At 40.0% G+C, this 18679-nt stretch overlaps 2 protein-coding genes across 3 annotated transcripts in view; one reads left to right on the forward strand and one right to left on the reverse strand.

Moving 5' to 3' along the window:
• VEPH1 (ventricular zone expressed PH domain containing 1) overlaps window positions 1-18679 on the forward strand; it is a 249409-nt gene that overhangs the window by 39317 nt on the left and 191413 nt on the right. For both annotated transcript variants that reach the window (XM_043595043.1, XM_043595042.1), the window contains exon 4: window positions 282-456. In XM_043595043.1, the coding sequence (XP_043450978.1) occupies window positions 282-456 (175 nt within the window). The remainder of the gene's footprint in view (window positions 1-281; window positions 457-18679) is intronic.
• PTX3 (pentraxin 3) lies at window positions 10062-16650 on the reverse strand. The gene is made up of 3 exons (XM_043595044.1): window positions 16168-16650; window positions 15313-15714; window positions 10062-11288 (listed from the first exon to the last, which is right to left on the reverse strand). Exons 1-3 carry the CDS (start codon window positions 16295-16297, stop codon window positions 10675-10677), a joined length of 1146 nt encoding a protein of 381 aa, XP_043450979.1. The 5' UTR covers window positions 16298-16650; the 3' UTR covers window positions 10062-10674.

Below are 18679 nucleotides of genomic sequence, written 5' to 3' on the forward strand. Positions count from 1 at the left end.
GTCCAAGACTGGGTTAGGTGTTCCTCCTTTGTTCCCTCAGTATTCTGAACTTTGCCTGTCAGTGCCCCCATCAGCATACGGTGTTAGCTGCCCGTTTGCCTCCAAGTCTCCCTAATAAGGACAAGAATTCCCAGAGGCCCAAATACAATGAAAACAGGGTGGGGTCTGTGTTTTCACAGCTGCACTCTGGAGATTAGCTCAATAAATATTTTTTTGGATGAATGAATAAATGAATGAATAATGAGCCACTTATTATTTGTTACTTTCTTATGTTTCCTCAGAATTACAACCGGCCCCCTGTGATGGCTTTAGCCATCCCCATAGCAGTGAAATTCCTCCACAGAGGCAACAAGGAACTGTGCAGGAATATGTCCAACTACCTGTCCCTGGCTGCAATCACCAAGGCAGATCTTCTGGCTGATCACACAGACGTTATAGTAAAGAGCATACTCCAAGGTATGGTGCAAAGGCTGAGTGTGGGGATGTTTTTCTAGGAGTGATTTGAAAATATTTTCATGAAGCAGTAATGGATTGTGGAAGGGAGACCTAGAGTATTGAGAGGTACGTTAGATTCTCTGCTTTGCCACTAGCTGGTTGGTGAACGGGGGTGAGATTTCTTGGGCTGGTTGAGTCTGTGTCTCTTCACTGGGCAGATGAATTATTTTGACTCATAGAGGAGTTGTAAGCTCTCTCTCTTCTAACTCTACATTTCTCAGTTTGGGGAATGGTGTTTTCCATGCTTCTGGTCACCTTGTCCAGCTACCAGTTGTGGAAAACCTACTTGTCTGCACTGAGTGGAACATGTCCCACTGTTCTCAGTGACAGACGGACAACCTCTCCTGCCTTTGGTTTCCAAAAGCAAGGGATGCTAGGTAAAATATACCAGAGAACATGTGAAGACTTCTTCAATTGTGAACATGACTTGGGACTGATGTGTAATTGTGTTAAATACTACCATAAAGAAATCAAATCAGGACATCTCTGTTAATTGTTTCATATTTGAATGAAAGAGATCAAGTTAGTCCAGTCAAATTATTCTCTTTTCTTAAGTTTTTTCCTTTGGTTTCAGATCTGTCAGAAACCATGGTTTTTTGGTATCTTTGATTTGGGATCAGAGACAATTTATGGTATTATATGATATGCACCCAATTCCCCCCAATTCTCATTAATAATAATCAAAGGTCTATGCGTATCTTGGCCCACATTCTACTGCCACATACCCCAAGTGCTCAGGTTGAGCATCAACCCTCTGTAAAGTCCACTCAGACCAAGTGTTTCTTAGAGTCTCCATGCTCCACAAATGCTCCCTTTCTGAGGTATCCAGACCAATTCATAAGCCCACGTTGTTACTTTCCCTATGCTTCCTGGCCCAGCATGCTATGGTGTGTCCACTTCTACTACCCCGAGCCCAGCAAACTCTGTGGCTGCTACCATGGAGGTTCCAGGAACTGATTTCACTGCGTAGTGCCTTGTCAAGGATGGCAGCCTCTGTTCCTTTGTGCCGTTCCCCCTGAAGCTTCAGGAGCCAACCCCCACTTCACTAATTTCATGTGGCAGCCTATGGCAGGATGGGGAAGAACACCTGTCTCTCTCCTTGGTGTTACACTTTGATAAAGAGGCCCCAAAGCGGGGTTGCTTTGCTCCCAGTACCAAACTGTTCCCAAGTTTGCAGTAAAATGTATCCTTCTGTTCTAAAAACTTTCCCTCTCATGCCTGGGCTCAACTATCCAGCCAAGAATCAAGCTAGCAAGAAATTAATCAAAAAGTTTTCAAAATGACTATGGCCCACCAAGGACAAAGGCTTTTTTCATTGTACCAGACATTCCTAAGAAGAGTTCATAGCACCAACCCTCGACATCTGACCAGCCACCTCAGTGGTCTGACAGATGCCCAGATATGTCTGAAGCCCAGCCTTGACAGTGGAGATTCATCACTTTACCTGTGTTTCCCTCTAAAGATTTGTCATGGATGTTACTAGGCAGTATCATTAATTTCTCATTTTCTTTGGCTACAGGATTGAATTGCTAATTTAACTTTTAATCATGATGCTAAAGTTTCTAAAAGTCCAGAAAAGCAATTATGCCTTTTTCACCACCTTGACTACATATTTGAAAGAGATTTTATATGATATTAAAAAGCGCTTCTACACACCACACATTTTAAAACCATGGTAGTTGACTTGCAAGTAACAGATTTATTGAAAAAAAAAAAATGAATTGTTTCTTTGCAGCTGCCAAGAGCTTAGCTCATGTTTTTTTTCTTTTTTTGTTTTTTTTTCTTTTTTTGAATTGCACTTTTAATAACAAAGAAGTCTTTTGAAACACAAATACACTTTTTGAATTCATTGCAAGCATTTGAAAAAAACAAACGATTTGGTTTATTCGATGTGACACTATAAAAATTACCATAAAAGACATGATAATTTGACCTATAAGAAGTTGGGGCTACATATTTCAGGGTTTAGATTTTTAAGACTAATGTGTCTTTATAACTCCACAGCCATTCACATGAGCCCATCAAACTTAAAGCTGCAGGGTAGAGAGGATCTTGCTGTCTCTGAGTAAGTTTCTGTTCTGCATATCTTTGTCATATATACCCTACAATCAGCCCTAGGAGACATCATTGGGATTTCTGTTTTCCTTACCTATAGTTTTCTTCCCTTTAGATCTTCTTCCTTGATTTATATTATCCTAATCTGCACTCTCCCACTTTTCAATGTCTACAGATGTTGTTATCTACTCAGTAATAACAATAATGATTATGACAATTATAACTACAATGGCTAAAATTTATTTCATGCTCTTTATGCCAAATAATGTATTAAGCACTTTATATGGATTATATCGTTTAATCCTCACAAGAATTCCTTAACAAAAATCCTATTACTATCCCATTTTACCAATTAGTAGTATTTTAAGTGATAGAAACACCAGGTATGAATAGCTTGGTGATGAGGAGGAGGATAGTGATAATGAAGAAGAGGAAGAAAAGACAAAGGAGGGGAGGAGAAGGAGGAAGAACTTATCAGAACACATGACTGAAAAGTACATAAATACATCAGACTTCCCATATGACTTGATTCAGGGCTCAGTGGTGGTACCAAAAGTCATTACTCAACTCTGCTTCCTTTGGATTAGGTTCACTTTCTTTCTTCTCTCTACTTGTTTTTTGTTTTTGTTTTGTTTTGTTTTGTTTTGTTTTGTTTTGTTTTGTTTTGTTTGAGACAGAGAGAGATTTGGGGGAAGGGTGGAGGGAGAAAGATAATCTTAAGCAGACTCAATACCCCGTGCTGGGTTCAGTCTCGTGACAGTAAGATCATGACCTAAGCTGGAAATCAAGAGTCAGATACTTAACTGACTGAGCCAACCAGGTGCCCCTGGATTGGTTTCATTTTCATGATCCATGTTATGGGTTCTGCAGCTTCCAGTTTACATCATCAAGAATACCAATTAAGCAAAAAATCTCCATACCCAGTCTCATTGTCTCTGCTTGACCTAACATGGGCCATATGCCTATTTCTGAACCAATCCATGCTTGTTCCTGGGAGCACAGTCTTTCAGTTGGCCGGGCTTGGGTAATGAACCCCCTCAAGGCAGGAAAGGGGGTCAACTACAGCAGAACTACATGGATGGGATGCAGATCACTGCTCCCCAAATCCAGGGTTATTGCCAGCAATGGTTAAAATGAATACTGGGTACCAACAAACAGCCTTATATACTTAGTTTTATCCTCTTATACTTACTTTTTTGGAGAATTACCCCATTGCTTTGGCATAACAAGACCTTATTGGATAATGATACTTTCATCTCAGTGTATCTGTAGTTCTTCTCGGGTTCTTGGCATGTGTAAATTTTATGAACGGAACCATTCTACCTTCATTTTAAAATAGTAAGGAAAAAGTAGACCAGATAGGGCCAGGCAAGACTGGTGGTATACCAGTGGTGACTACTTCTTATACTTAGTTGATATTACTCCACTGATAACATTTTTCAATTGTTTTATACATGTTTGTCCTTAATTCCAAACCAAACGCCTCCTTTATAATTACAAGTCAATCATGAGAGCTTGTGTATTGTCAAAGAGCTTGTGTATTTATCCCTGAAGGCCAATATTTCAATATTTCCAAGCCAATTTTTTACTACTTTTCATTATTAATAATTATATATAAGTAACGTTGACTTTTACATTCAATGTAAATATAAATTCATTTTATTTAAATTGCTTAGACTCCATTTGTCTGTTTTATATTCTCTGAATTCTTCCAATGAGAAGGAAATTGTGAAAAATTCTTCCATTTGGAGAAAAAAAATAAAGGCATGAGCAGTATCAGGGTGTCTGAGTGGACCAGTCAGTTAAGCATTGGACTCTAGATTTCAGCTCAGGTCATGATCTCACAGTTTGTGAGTTCAAGCCCCATGTCAGTCTCTGTGCTGACAGTGCAGAGCCTACTTGGGATTCTCTCTCTCTCTCTCTCTCTCTCTCTCTCTCCCCCCCCCCGCCTCCTTCTCCCCCCTTCCCCCCCCCCATGGGCATTCTCTCTAGTTCTCTCAAAATAAATAAATAAACTTAAAAAAGAAAAGGTATGAACAGTATTGCCTTGGTTCATACTTGAGAGGTAAGGTGCTAGAAAACCTGAATATCTCTATAAAAAATAAGACAAATCAGTATTTTTAAATCAACCCCCCAACGAAATAAAAATAAATTTAAAAACCCTGTTCCATTTAGTTTTACAGTTGTACAATTAGAAAAAATATGCAAGTAATAATTACAGTCTTAACTAAGCTTTTTCAGATAATTAAAAAACATTCTCCAACTAATTCTGTGAGCTGGTATATATGTGATATAAAAACCAGAAAGGAAAACACAAGAAAGGAAAATACACACCCATCTTAATTATGAACATAGATGCACAAATCACGAATCACAAATAAAAATGACTAGAGCAATGCTTATGGAAAATAACATTAACATTTGCTGAGTGCTTAATGTGTACCATTTTCTGGTCTCTTAACTCATGTAATTGTCCCAATATCTTGTGAGGGAATAACTATTGTTATTCTAAAACTCATAATAATTCAGTTGAGTTTATCCTAGGAATGCAAGAATGTCTTGATATTCAAAATGTAATTCTCCACAGTTAAAGACTAAAGAGTCAAAAAGTCATGTGATCAGTAAGACTATCTCATAAAGTTCAGTACCCATGCATGAAAAAAAATTTTTTTTCGAAGTAGGAATTTTGGAGACCTTTCTTCAATTGATTAAGGGGATATTGTATATGTATACAAGAGAATATTACATATACATATGTATATCCTCTTCTTTTGTAAAATGCAAAGTCTGTTCATGACATAAAAAACAAAAAAAACCTCTAGCAATAGAAAGGAACACGCTTTGTCTAACAAAGAATATCTACAACAACTAAAATCATACTTAATGGGAAAATATTAAATACTTCCCTTGACTTAAAAAATAAGACAAGGATGTCATTTAGGTAATAAGTTTGTTTTCTGCTTAAATAATATCAGAAGTGGGGATCCTGGGTAGCTCAGTCAGTTAGGCATCCAACTCTTGATTTTAGCTTAAGTCATGATCTCAGTCATGGGATCGAGCTCCACACTGGGCTCCAACCCCACATTGGGCTCCGTGCTGAGCAAGGAGCCTGCTTGTGGTTCTCTCTCCCTCTCTCTCTCTCTCTGCCCCTCTCTTCTGCTGGCACTCTCTCTCTCAAAATAAATAAATATTTAAAAAATAATATCAGAAGTAATTTAATATTTTGTGACATCATAGCTTTTTCAGAGTGGGAGAGTCATTTTTCAATGACTCTTGAATAGTTCTCCGAACTTGTTCTTTGCCATTTAGATGCTTTGTAAAACCTGTCAAGTACTGGCATATAAAAGCACAACCAATGCTTAGTACAGCATAATTTAGCACATCTTTTACCCGGGAAGCTGACAATATTGTGGAAGAGTATCTCCAACTGTAAGGGATTATTTAAGGACTTGTAGGGAAATCCTTTCCAAATTTTGGAACGCTGTGATGCAATGCACATCACTACTACCAAAACTAAAAGTAGTGATGTCTCTTCCTCTGCATTTCTGAATCAATGGTTATAATAAGGAAATATGCCTCTCCATTACGACGCCTTTTACATGGCCCTCTGGCACAAATCACAAGATGACCTCAAATGATTTGAAACTTAAGTAGAAAGTCTTTGGAAAGAAAATGTTATATTGTCTCAGCAAGAGTCCAAATTCCTTTCTGACTTACTGGCAATAGTCTAGAAAAGACTGTCTAGTTAATTATGATAAATTCACCTCATTTCTTTCTCTATGTGAGACAAAATTCAAACCACTGATTGGTGAGCTGTCTCAGAAAATAGAGATAGAAAATTCACCTTTCATTTATTATGGCAGTAATAATATGTATCACATAGGGTGAGGTGAGGCTTAAATAGATAAAGCAGCTATACTTTGCACAATGCTGGGCACGTAGTTCATCAATGGTTATAGTGATTCTTCTCATCGTCATTATCATAATCAACATCACTGTCATTGTCATCCCTAATTGAGCATCTGCCATGTACCAGGCCCATATTAAAATATTAAAGGCAGAACCAGATTCATTTGTGGAGTTTTATAATCCCTGGGGAGATACTTAGCCATTAAAAATTCATGATACAATTATTCTTAAAGAACAAAGTTTTAAGTTCACCATATTACAGGTTGTTGAGAATTTATTAATCCAATTTCTAGGAAACGGGCTATGAAGCAATCTTATTAAGAATATTCCAACCGAATATGAATACACATAGGGAAATATTAAAAATGATGTTCAAAAAAGCCAACCCAAATGTGGATCAAGAAATAGAGACACCTCTTGAAACAGAAAAGGCCCTCTTCTGAATTGTTAACTAAGTCTGGGATCAGTTGCACTCCAGAGTTTGCACCTGCTTGACTCCACCAGCAGATGTTGCTGTGAAGTCAAATAAGGCCTGCACAGAGAGGAACATCCCTGGGCTGGCCTCTGAGAATGACTTCTCCGCAATATAAGGGAATCTTTATGTTAGCTTATTCATATGTATTTTCACGTGTTTGCTTCTTTTTGATTTAACCCACTGGTAACAACATGGAAAAACTTAAAGACAACTTTTATTTCAAATATTAGTTTAGGAAGTACTTTTAGATACATTATCAGTTTTTCTCTTATTTTCATAATAACCCTGCAGCAAGGTAGGCAAGTCCTTTATCTCTAATGTCTTGGCTACTGTGAAACTCATCAAGATTACTTGGCAGGTCTGACTTCTTCTAGTTGGTAGGTGATGGTGTTCTAAGATTAGAATGCTGGATTTCTGAGCCCAAGACCAGCATGCTTTCTTTCACAGTCCAAATTTATGAAACTGAATGCAAGTGTCAGTAATCTATTTTCTAGTTCACTGAAATCCATGAATATAGATGTAAACGTATATCATTACTTTGACCAAGATTTTTAACTTTATGAGTGCTATTTATTAAGGGGCTAAAAGACAGTTCTGGAAACATTTGACCTCAGTAAGCTTCTCAACGAAAAGCTTTCTCACATAACATTTAATTAAAAAAACTAAACATCAGTTAAAATTTCTTCTTTGTTTGCAAATGTAATTGTTAAAGTGAAGTTAATTAACTAATGGCAAGTACCAAACTCTAAAATGTATACTTAGTAGTAAAATGTTCTGAATATATTTTAAAGGAATTAACATTTCACAAAAAGCCAATGTATATTGTAATAGACAAGGAAAATATATCAACTCTGTTTTGTTCACATATTCATATGCAAAAATATTGCTCTAGTGACATACATACATATGTACTAGAGTGACAAAGTGACAAACTGTCACAATTTGTCTAGAACTGAAGGGTTTTCTGAGACACAGGGCTGACTCTCAGTGCTAAAGGGGGGACAATTCTAGGCAAACCAGGGTGATTGGTCACTCTAGTACACGTACACACGATATTTGATATTTTATATATATAACGTATTATATTTTTTCCTCCTAAAAACTTGAATCATCTTGCACATTTTACAACACAATGATACAGCGATGCCCTTAATAACCATTCTGGCGAATGAAACTCTTTGCCAATGTGCCAAACTACACCAGCATACTGATATTTCTTTTCAGAAATTTTATGTCAGTTTTACACATTTCTTACTTCTTCCTTTTGATGACACTATGTATTCTGAAACTCATTAAATACTATTAGAAAAAAAACCAGTCAAATAGCCAACTTCCTGAGAATTTATAAAATGTATTTTCTAAGTATAGTCTATGAGTGTTTTGAGGGAATAAAGTGTGTGTGGTCTTTTCAATTAAAACAAAAATTGTTCTACTGGATCAGATTAGGTTGGTCAAACAATAGTGGATTTAAAATGCCAGAAGTGTAGTTTTCTCTCCTATAGAAGAATTGCAGGGATAGGCAGCCCAGGACTGGCAAGGCAGCTTCACAACATGTGAGACCCAAATTGCTCCGAATTTCACAGTCTAAGATGGTTGCTGAAACTCCTGCCATCATTCCCATATTCCAATCGGGAGGAAGAGGAAGGGAAAGAGATTCACATTCAATATTTCAACATCAGCCAGAACTTAGTCACCTGGCCACACCTAGCTGCAATTGATGCTGGAAAATACAGTCTTACTATGAGTGGGCATACTCACTATTTAAACCAGAATGTTGTTACTTTAGAACAGAGGGAAAAAATAAGTATTAGGGAACAATCAGAAATCCCTTGAACCACTTATCTGGATTTACTGCCGTAGCAGATGTGATTTCTACTTTTGTAACCCAAGAATTCCTTATTTTTCTTCTGTTTGCTTCTTCTTTACCCTCATTGTGTGATCCCCATAAAAAAATTAAAAATGCCCTTATGCTTAACTCTGTCAGAATACGAGTTTGCATGTATTTTGGGCAGATCTAATTCTTGCATCTGGGATGTGGAAATTGAAGGCATGCCTAATTCTCTGCTTGTGGTTGGATCTAGTGTTTTTTTTTTCTTCCAGTTAAGTTCTCAAGTCATATAGATAATGGCTAAACAAGGACTTAACGTATGGCCAGTGTGCCTACAACCTTGAATCATGTAACCTCCAAGGTTCTGAGACTGGCCTTTGACCTCAACTGTGAACACCCTTTTTGGAGATCCATCAGCCTGATTTTGTGGGTCTCACAAGTGGAATGAAACTATATCGATACCACAAACATCCTCAAGCATACCTAGATTCATGGCATTTTATTGATAAAGGCAATGAGAGACCAATTCCCTTCTTTTACTGAGAAAACCCAGAAGAGTTAAGTGACTTGTCTAGGGACACTCAACTAGTTGGTTATAAAATGTGGTTTGATAACTACTCCTGGCCCTATTCTCCAAACCTCCCAAACCGTGAAGACCTGTGGTTGCTCAGGCCCTGTCTTTAGGTGGACATATCATCACTGTGGCCCTACCACATTTGCTACTGACATTCAGAACAGCTTTGCCGTAGTCTTCTATTAGCCCTGCATAACCTCGACAGGAGGAGAACATCAGTGTGGGAGAGAGTTACCTCACCTTCTGCAGGGTGAAGAGGTTTGATTGTCCTCTCCTTCATGCATGAGTATGAGAATGGGGTACGCTTTCAGGGTAGGAGTCATCGTTTCCTTTCCAGATTTTTAGATCTCCCCAGTAACAGTCCTCATCACATACATTTGGGGAACTATGCTAATTTATGTTTGTTGCTGTGTTACACAGGACAGAAAGTTGTATATGGTCATAGATTTGCCAAATTGGAAGGGACTTAGAGATCATTTTTCCTCAATTCCTTGATTTCTCAGTGGAGAAAACTAAAACTCAGAGAGATGAATTGACTTAGCCAAGATCAGATGTTTTGCTTATGATTTATAGGAAGCCAAAGCTTAAAGCAACTCTATAGGTTATTTCTAACAATATTAGCTATTACCATTCATACAATAGATTAGTATCTGAAAACTGTTTCCTACTTCAAGTTTGCATTTGCTCCAAAACATCTTTTAAATTTATAGTTAGATGATACGGGATAGTTTCATAAAATATTTTATTTACAGTACAGCTTTACAAAAATAGTCTTAATAAAATTAATACAAAACCATTTTACAATATAACTTATATAACTATCTTCTCAAAAAAGTGACATTCGGTTATAACACATAAACTACATTTGCATTTGTTAAGTCACATTGTAGTATAAATATGTTTTATCATCATTTTTTAATAAGGTACATACCAATAACAATGAACAATGGACAGCAATATGTTATTTTATTTTTCTTCCAATGTAAAAGTCCTCTCTGGCCAAAACAAAATTAACCAAAGGAAAGTAAAACAATTGTCCTTCTGTTCAACAATACAGTCCGTTTTAATTATTTGAGAGTTTATCTGACAAAGACATGGCATTAATCTGAAAGCACCTGGCATAAAGTCTAGTAACAATATCCCCAAAAGCATTCTCCAATGTCTTGTCTTCAACTGTTTATTCAGTATTTTGCCAAGATGAATAAAAATTGATCTCAACTCTCCCCTTCATTAATCTCAAGTGTGCTTAATTTGCACTGAGGTTTTTAGACCTTCCCAACTGGCATATGTTGAAAACGTGAGTTTCTTTCTTTGGCTTCAAGTAGAGTTTCACAACACTTATGAAACATACTGAGCTCCTCCATGTGGCTGAATTTCTGTGACTCCCCACCCAACAACATTTCCCCGGATGTGACAAGAATCGGCTCCTGCGGTCTCTCTTATCTCTTCATTGCTGAGAACGCGATCCCAGATATTAAAGCCTGTGAGTCTTCCAGAAAAGGCTAGTGTTTCATCAAAGCCACCACCTACACAGCAGCCGTTCTTTTCTTGGCCAATCTGCAGGATCCCTCCCTCAGGAACAATATGACCTATGGCCATCTCGACAGTGGTAGCCACCAGTTCACCGTTTACCCACAAGGACATGCGCCCCTTCTCTGAATTCCAGGTGCTGCACAGATGGGTCCACTTTCCCAGGGAAATCACAGTATTAGCAATCAGTCTGTTCTCCTCTCCACCCACCACAAACACTATGGACTGATAGCCAAGGTACAGCTGGATCTCATATGGATTTCTCTTTGTGCCATACGAAAACAGGATGGTTTTGTTTAATACATCTGTGGCTTTGACCCAAATGCAGGCACTAAAAGACTCAAGCTTCATTGGTGTCACTGGATGCACGCTTCCAAAAATCTTCTTGGAACGCATTGGGAATAAAAGTGCTGTTTCACAACCTAGAATGGCAAGAAAGTAAGAAGGATAGGAAACAAAATATAAATTCACTCAGAAACGATTCCAGCATTTGGGTCTTTTAGCATAGGCATTTTAATGACTACCACTGAAAATTATATGCAGTATTACACCATGACGTGAGGAGCTTCAAGAGTGATTTCTTGGTAGAGCAAAGAAAACAGGAATAAGGAAAGTCAATTGTGAGGCTTGCTCAGTGAGGCATCTAAGTGGACAAGATGACATGCAGGGGAGCCAAATTGTCCCAACTCAGAGAATAATGGAAACCATATTTTAATAACTAGTTCCCCTCACAATTAGCTTATTTCCTTTTACTGCTTTTTTTTAAATAAAAATGTTGAGTCACTATGCTTTAACTTCAAACAATGACACTGTATTTTCAAAAAACCTAGAGCCAAACTTGTTTCCCTCTTCTTGACTTCACCAAGCTTTTAGAATAAAAACGAAAACAAAAAACCTATGAAATTCAATGGACCTGGCTCACCCTATTTACCCATGGTCAACATGTATTTTTATTTTATGTGTTAATGTTTTATTTATTTATTTTGAGAGAGAGACAGCCAGCAAGTGAGCACCAGCACAAAAGAGGAGCAGAGGAAGAGGGAAAGAATCCCAAGCAGGCTCAGTGCTGTCAGTGCAGAGCCTGACTCAGGGCTCGATCTAATGAACTGTGAGATTGTGACCCGAGCAGAAACCAAGAGTTGGTGCTCAGTCAGCTGAGTCACCCAGATGCCCCAAGTCAACATGCATTTTTAAGTGAAAATCTAGGACAGTCATATTGTTGCTGAATACATTTCATATACCTCATGTTCCAGAGAGTTGTAAACTTTGCAAAGTTTGCAGAAAGCTACCTTTGAAAGTCAGCAATAGATGATAATGATGACTAACTCTAATTGGGTAATCTCTGTGTACCAAATACTGTTCTAATCCCTCTATATCATTTTAATCTTAATATTCCCATATTAAGGGATAGTCTTCATATTCCCATTCTACAAAGGAGAAAAGTAAGGCATAGAGCACTAAGTAACCTGGTCATCAGAGGCCACGCCCTAACTAGCACACTGCATTGCTTCTTAATGGTAGAAGAACCCCTAGATTTGACTAGGGGGGCTGGAACTCAGTTTGTTTTACTATTAGCAAGCATGCAGTTTTTGATGAGCCCCATATCTCTCTAGGCTTTTATAGGTTAAAAGCCTCTTCCAGTCTCTTCCTAATATTCTGCAAGTCTGTAAACAACAAATATATAGTATTCGGGAAGAACTGTGTAGCCCAAGGATATGCTTAGAAACTCTTATTTTGTCCACAGGCTTATAAATACTGTTTAAGCAACAATAGAAAGCCTTTAAGGAAGAGTGAACTCTTTCAACGGTCCTACTGGAGGACATATTTCTGCTCAAGAGCACTTGGAAGGAGACTTTGTGACATGGGAGTTGGGAGCTCAGTAAACTCCCACCTCAGTTCATCTCCAGGTCACATGTCTGGTCAGGAAGCTAGAGATGCTGAAGTGAAGATCTTCTAGGTGTCTCTGGGAAACATGCTAAAGCCTTTCACAGGTGAACTCTACTTTGTGATAACTTCATAGGTGTATGAGAGACCAGAAAAAAGAATTTTTTTTTTAATGTAAATGAGCCGAAGTATTCACTTTATGACAAACTGAAGATTTACCACAAAATAGCTTTGATAAACAAACTTCCAGAGCATTTAGAGACTAACTGGTGAATGTGTAGAACTTGCAGGCACCAAACGCCCATGAAAAGTGTGCTGAACTAAGTTCAATGACTGCAAGTGATTGAGGGCTAGGCTCTGTCCTAAAAAATTAGACAGATGTGGACCTAGAAATAATCAAAGAAATACTGAGATTCAGAAAATTGTATGAAAGTAACAACAACACTAAAGCACAAGTTGGCCCTGTTACATTTTGCTATTAACTTTTTCAGTGAGTAATTTGAATTTTTGAAGATTTTTGAAATTCTTAATGAGGCATTCTTTTTTCAAATGAAATCGGTAGATGCATTTTTTTCTAGTTGTGTTAATTAAATCAAACAAAGATAATGGAATAAAAGATGCATAACCATTTGAGATCTTCTCTGTAATGTCCCAGTAAAGTAGTGTTCAAGAAGGGGCCTATTGCAGTCTAATTAACTGATTTCCTGTTTAAATAAACCCAGGCAGTCATGATTGCATTCCAAAGCATTCCTTGATTGCCTCTCTGAGACCCAGCTTCCCCTGCAGGGTGCACTGGCCATAGGAATTCATGGAGTGGAACTTGTTGTTCACAGGATTTTTGTGGATTTTTTGGTGGGGACCAGTCACTGAGGCTCTTGCTATCTCTTTAAAATGTCAGAGACTCTCATGAAATGGCTTTTAACTAATAGGTTTTTCTGATTATATTATCAAAGACCGAACAAAATTAAAACCAGGTTCTTAGGAGGCCGACAACAGAATAATTAGGAATCCCTTAGGAACCAAGCTGGCAGGAAACCAAGGGAAGAGAAACCAAACCATGTGGAAAAAGTACTATTGGATATAAGAAATTAACTATTTTAGAATTCAGAAATACATTCCTCTCTGCTCTAACTAGCATACAGAGGTGAGAGTGAAAATTCGCGTTAATCAGGTACATTAAATGCACAATGATTTTACATGGTTTGCCAAAGACAAGAGATTTCATCCATTAAGACAGCCACCAGATTATAATTTGTCTCTTTGCCACTTACATTGAAGATCTATTGTATATTTCATTTTATGCTTTTTCAGTCTCTGAAACCACACGTAATACATTCAAGAAAATATGCTCAGTACTGCCAAACAGTCCTCAGCTATTTAGTAATGACTGATACTCTGGTATGGTTTCTGTAATTTTAAATGAAACATGCTCTCACACATGCTTATGATTCTTCCTCCTACTTCAACAGATGAGTTGCTTTATTGTAACTGTAAAGAGGAATGGCATTGTTTGTGATTGTTTTCCCTTCATGAGATTCTCAGGAACAGCGTAAATTACATTTTCTTACCCAAGTCGCTGATTTTCTAATATAACCCACAAATGATTTTTGCCCTACTATCTCCAAAAAAGTTTGACTTGTAAAGGAGTGTTACTTGGCTCCAAATAAATCTCATTTCTTTTAGCCATCTTCCCAATGTATTTTTCAGACCCACATGTGTTTGGAGATTCATGTAGTATCACATGGGACTTCCAACAAGTTGCATCTGGTTCGAACCGCCTGTCTTTCTCTCTCTCTCTCTCTCTCTCTCTCTCTCTCTCTCTCTCTCTCTCTCTCTCTCTCTCTCTCCCTCCCTCTCTCTCCTTTGGCTCTCACCCCTTAAATCACTGGGGAGGAGGGTTACCAATTGGCTCCTACCTCAGACCATTCTACCTTGGATCCCGCCCCCGCAAGTTTATCCCAAGCCTCCTCTCTCACAGGCTAATTCCCCAGGCCCCGGGGGCTGGGGGACCCCTCAGGAATTCCACTAATCTTTCAGGAGATCAGGTTCAGTCTCAAGTCTCTTGCTCAGAACCAGCGGGGAGGAGGGGCCGGCCCAGGGATTGGAACGTGTCCCTAAAAATTAGGCTGGGCCCTGAAATAGCGCGGGGGAACCGGAGCCCTTTCCCCCCTAAAGAGAGACAGGCTAAAATTAGAAGAAGTGGAAATCCCTAACGGAGGGAAGCCGGACAGCTAGAGAGGTCACGGTTATAACCGGCCAATAGAGCTCCTGCACCTCCTGGTCGGATCGGGTGTCAGGGGCCCTTGACGTCTATTTCAAGACTGTGATGGTTACGTGCACAGGTCTCTTCTGGGCTCCCCGCGGCCGGAGAATACTTTTCAAAGTCAGTTTTCGCGCCTTGTATGGCGTATGTGATCCGTGTGAGCGTGCATAGAGAACTAGAGCTGCGTGTGTCCCCACTGAAGCTGGCCCTAGGGGGCTGCCACTGGGCTTCCCGCCACGCGCGTTCCGAGGACAAAGCGGCGGGGGAGGGGAGGGGGCCGCTCCGCTCCGCGTCCTTACCTGCCGGCAGCCAGCGCCCGGCCGCCCAGCCCTGCACCGCGCGGAGGTCGGCTCGCGTCCGCCGCAGCTCCTCGAGCACCGCGCCCAGGGCGCGCCCCGCCTCCTCCGGGCGCGGCGTCTCCGCGCTCTCCAGGCGCGCCAGCCTGCGGCCCGCGTCGCGGCTCGCCTGCAGCAGCTCGTCCAGCGCCCGGGCCAGCCGGGCCTCCGCGGGGGCCGGTGGCGCGCACGGCCTCGCCAGGCTGCCCGCCAGGCGGCCCAGCTCCGCCCGCAGCCTCTGCAGCTCGCCCCGGAGGACGTCGTCGGTGGCCTGCAGCAGCATGCCCTCCCTCATCTGCGAGTCCTCCAGCATGATGAAGAGCTTGTCCCACTCGGTGTGCTCCCGACGGCAGTCACACGGCGTGGCTAGAGCGCGGGACACACGCGTTACCGGCCCGCCCAGGCCTTCCCAGGGCGTGCTTTGTAGAAAGCCGACCTCCCTCGGTGGTCCCAAGTTACTGCCCGTCCCCAGCACCCCCTCCCCTTTAAGGACACCTCCGGAAAACAGCGCGTGACTCTCTCGACAATGACAGAAACCATTCACGGAGGTACATATTAAGTGGAACGCTGTGAAATTGCCGTTCATGAGGCTCAAAACGGGCAAATATCGGCGATTTCATGCGGTCCAAGCCATTATGTGTCTGTGACAGAACTTTTTGAAACCTCCCCCTTTCCTAAAGTGCTTCTTTTCTTTGGCAAAACAAACTATAGTTTTTTTAAAGCTCACTTCGTTGGCTACGAAGTATATATATAATATTTAGACCCACGGGGATGGATATGTAGTTAGGGTTAGCAGAGAAACAGTTAAAATGAACTTACGGTCCTCAGTGGGATGGAGTCCATTGTCTATTTCGTTGTCCAAATTCACATACATGAGCTCATAATCATCCGAGGTCTCGGCAGACACCGCACACCAGAGAGCACAAAACAGAATCGCAGGGAGATGCATCGCTGGAGAGAGACAAAGTTCTTTCTCTTGCCGCTTCCCACAGCTGGCCTGAGGGGACGAGGCGGGCTCTCGAGTGAGCAGTGTTTGAGCAGCGGAGAGGGAGAGTGAGAGGCAGGAGCAGAGAGCCCTTAATAAATGCTGGGGAAAGCCTGAATGGAGATGAATGAGTAATGCCGGTGGCACCGCGGTAACGGGAGTTCCCCAGAATTTGGAGGGGAGGGGGCTGGGTGGGAGGGCGAGGGAAATGTGGACGTTGCACAATAATAGACCGCAAAGGTTTACGCTGCAGTCAGATTAATTGGAGGAGGGTCAGAGGGGAAAGAGGTGGGGAAACTGGGCTAAGACTGTCCCCGTGAGGATTAGCTGTTGTAACTTGAATTGGTAACACTGAGGGATGAAAGGCAGGGGAGGGGAGGGGAGGTAGGGGGGGAAGTAAGTCAGCAGGCATAGAGGCATGAAAGCAAGATCATCATTCCAGCGTTTCGTGTGGCGCTTTTACAGTTTCACAGCCCTTTATGTATAGAAAACTGTCCCACTTATCCTTTGTACACAGTTTTATAGGTCTGAGTTGTGAAAATTACTCTGTGATTCTGAGATAAACCAACTTGGTAAGGGTTTTCATGGCCCTAGAAGCCAAGTCCATTCTGAGTTATTCCATCTTTAAGCCTTCTGGAGTTGCAACTATGCTTTTATAAACATACTTTTAAAATGACAAACAACAAAGCAAAAGCGATAAATCTGAATTAAGAAGGAGCTGGGGGGAGAGGAATTAGATGATTTTAGGAATGTTTCTTTTCATAAACCAATATTATGCGGAAATGATATGATTTCACTAGGTGTAGAGTCAAAGTTCATGTTTTTAAAGTAAATTTAGGGATTCCTGCTTCTGTGGAAATAATGAAGGTCTATATAAGCTGAAAACTACTGTACGAAACGCCTAGAAATGCATTTACATTATAATAACATTAAATGTACAAATGGACTACCAATAAAGTTAGGGAAATATCCAGGGGCCAAAGGTAAAGGGGGAACCACAACCAAATGCGTAAGCCCAAGAGCTGATGCTAAGGCCCCCCCTGGAGGGAGGTAAAGGGAGGGAAGGGTTATCAGTTCTGCAGCAACCAAGTATTAATGACCATGTGGGAGCAAAGCTTAGGCCAGACTAGGGAGTTAGGAGTGAGACCCTCACCTAAAGCCAGACCCTCAGAGAGTTGTATATTGGATTTCAGTGGATATAGCCCCATTCTCTGTCCTACACTAAATAAGTGAGAAGTAAGCATGTCTCTCTTTAACTGAACTTTGCAGAGTCCCTAAAAGTTTGTGACTGTGGGTCTGCCCTCACACATGTGCAAGATTCAGTGTGTACTATCTGCCACAGCAAAAAACAAGTTCACAATAAAAATATTTAAACATATGAGGAAACAATCCGCAACAAATCAGAATCAGCAGAAACAAAAAAAAAGGATTAAACACCCCTCTCCCAAAAACTTCATTGATTTAAAATATCACCTAGGAACTAGAAAATAGGTGTGTTTAAAGTTATTTTAGATCCTTGGGGCACCTGGGTGGCTCAGTCGGGTAAGCTTCTGCCTTTGACTCAGGTCATGATCATGCGGTTCATGGGTTTGAGCCCTGCATTGGACTCTTGCTGACAGCTCAAAGCCTGGAACATGCTTCAGATTCTGTTTTTCTCTCTCTCTCTGCCCCTCCCCTGCTCATGCTCTGTCTCTCTCTGTCTCTCAACAATAAGTAAATGTTAAAAAAAAAAAATTGAAATTATTTTAGATCCACAAGGAGTTGGAAACATGAACAAAGAAAAGACATTGTCAAAAGAAAAAGACTAGGCAGATTTTTTTTAAGGACCATATGTAATTTCTAGAAATAAAAAAAAATTAATTGAAAATTTAAAAACCTCAAGAAATGGGTTAAATGACTAATAGGCAAAGCTGAAGAGAATATTAAAGAATTGGAAGAAAAATCTAAGAAAATCATCCAAAATATACTCTTTAAGTTCAATAAAGTATTCTAAAGTCATTTCATTGTTCAGGAAGATGATAGAGAAATTAATTTTGTTTTGTTAGTTCCAGAATGTATCTTTTAAAGACAGCCATGAGAACCAAAAGGAAATAGAATGTTCAAATAGAAGGAATAGAAAGAATTGAACAAAACTTGTTCAATAGAAAGCAGTAAAGAATGGAAAAAGGCATAGACAAAGCAAGATGAATAACAAAACACAACACAGTGTTGTAAAAATAAATCCAAGTGTACCAATAATCATCATAAATATTAATAAAACAAACCTTCCAATTAAGAGACATAAGTTGTCAAGTAAGAATATTTTTAAAATCCTCAGCTATGTGTCATCTACAAGAACCACACATA

Source organism: Prionailurus bengalensis, chromosome C2, assembly GCF_016509475.1.
Source record: "Prionailurus bengalensis isolate Pbe53 chromosome C2, Fcat_Pben_1.1_paternal_pri, whole genome shotgun sequence".
NCBI classification, from domain to species: Eukaryota; Metazoa; Chordata; class Mammalia; order Carnivora; family Felidae; genus Prionailurus; species Prionailurus bengalensis.

Bases quoted from the DNA above. Each gene is read 5' to 3' on its own strand.
- PTX3 (XM_043595044.1), bottom strand. From the start codon at position 16,297: ATGCATCTCCCTGCGATTCTGTTTTGTGCTCTCTGGTGTGCGGTGTCT. The intron at 15,715-16,167 runs GTAAGTTCATTT...CCCGCGCTCTAG, and splicing joins ACTCCATCCCACTGAGGACC to CCACGCCGTGTGACTGCCGT. The intron at 11,289-15,312 runs GTAAGGACGCGG...TTGCCATTCTAG, and splicing joins CGGGCGCTGGCTGCCGGCAG to GTTGTGAAACAGCACTTTTA.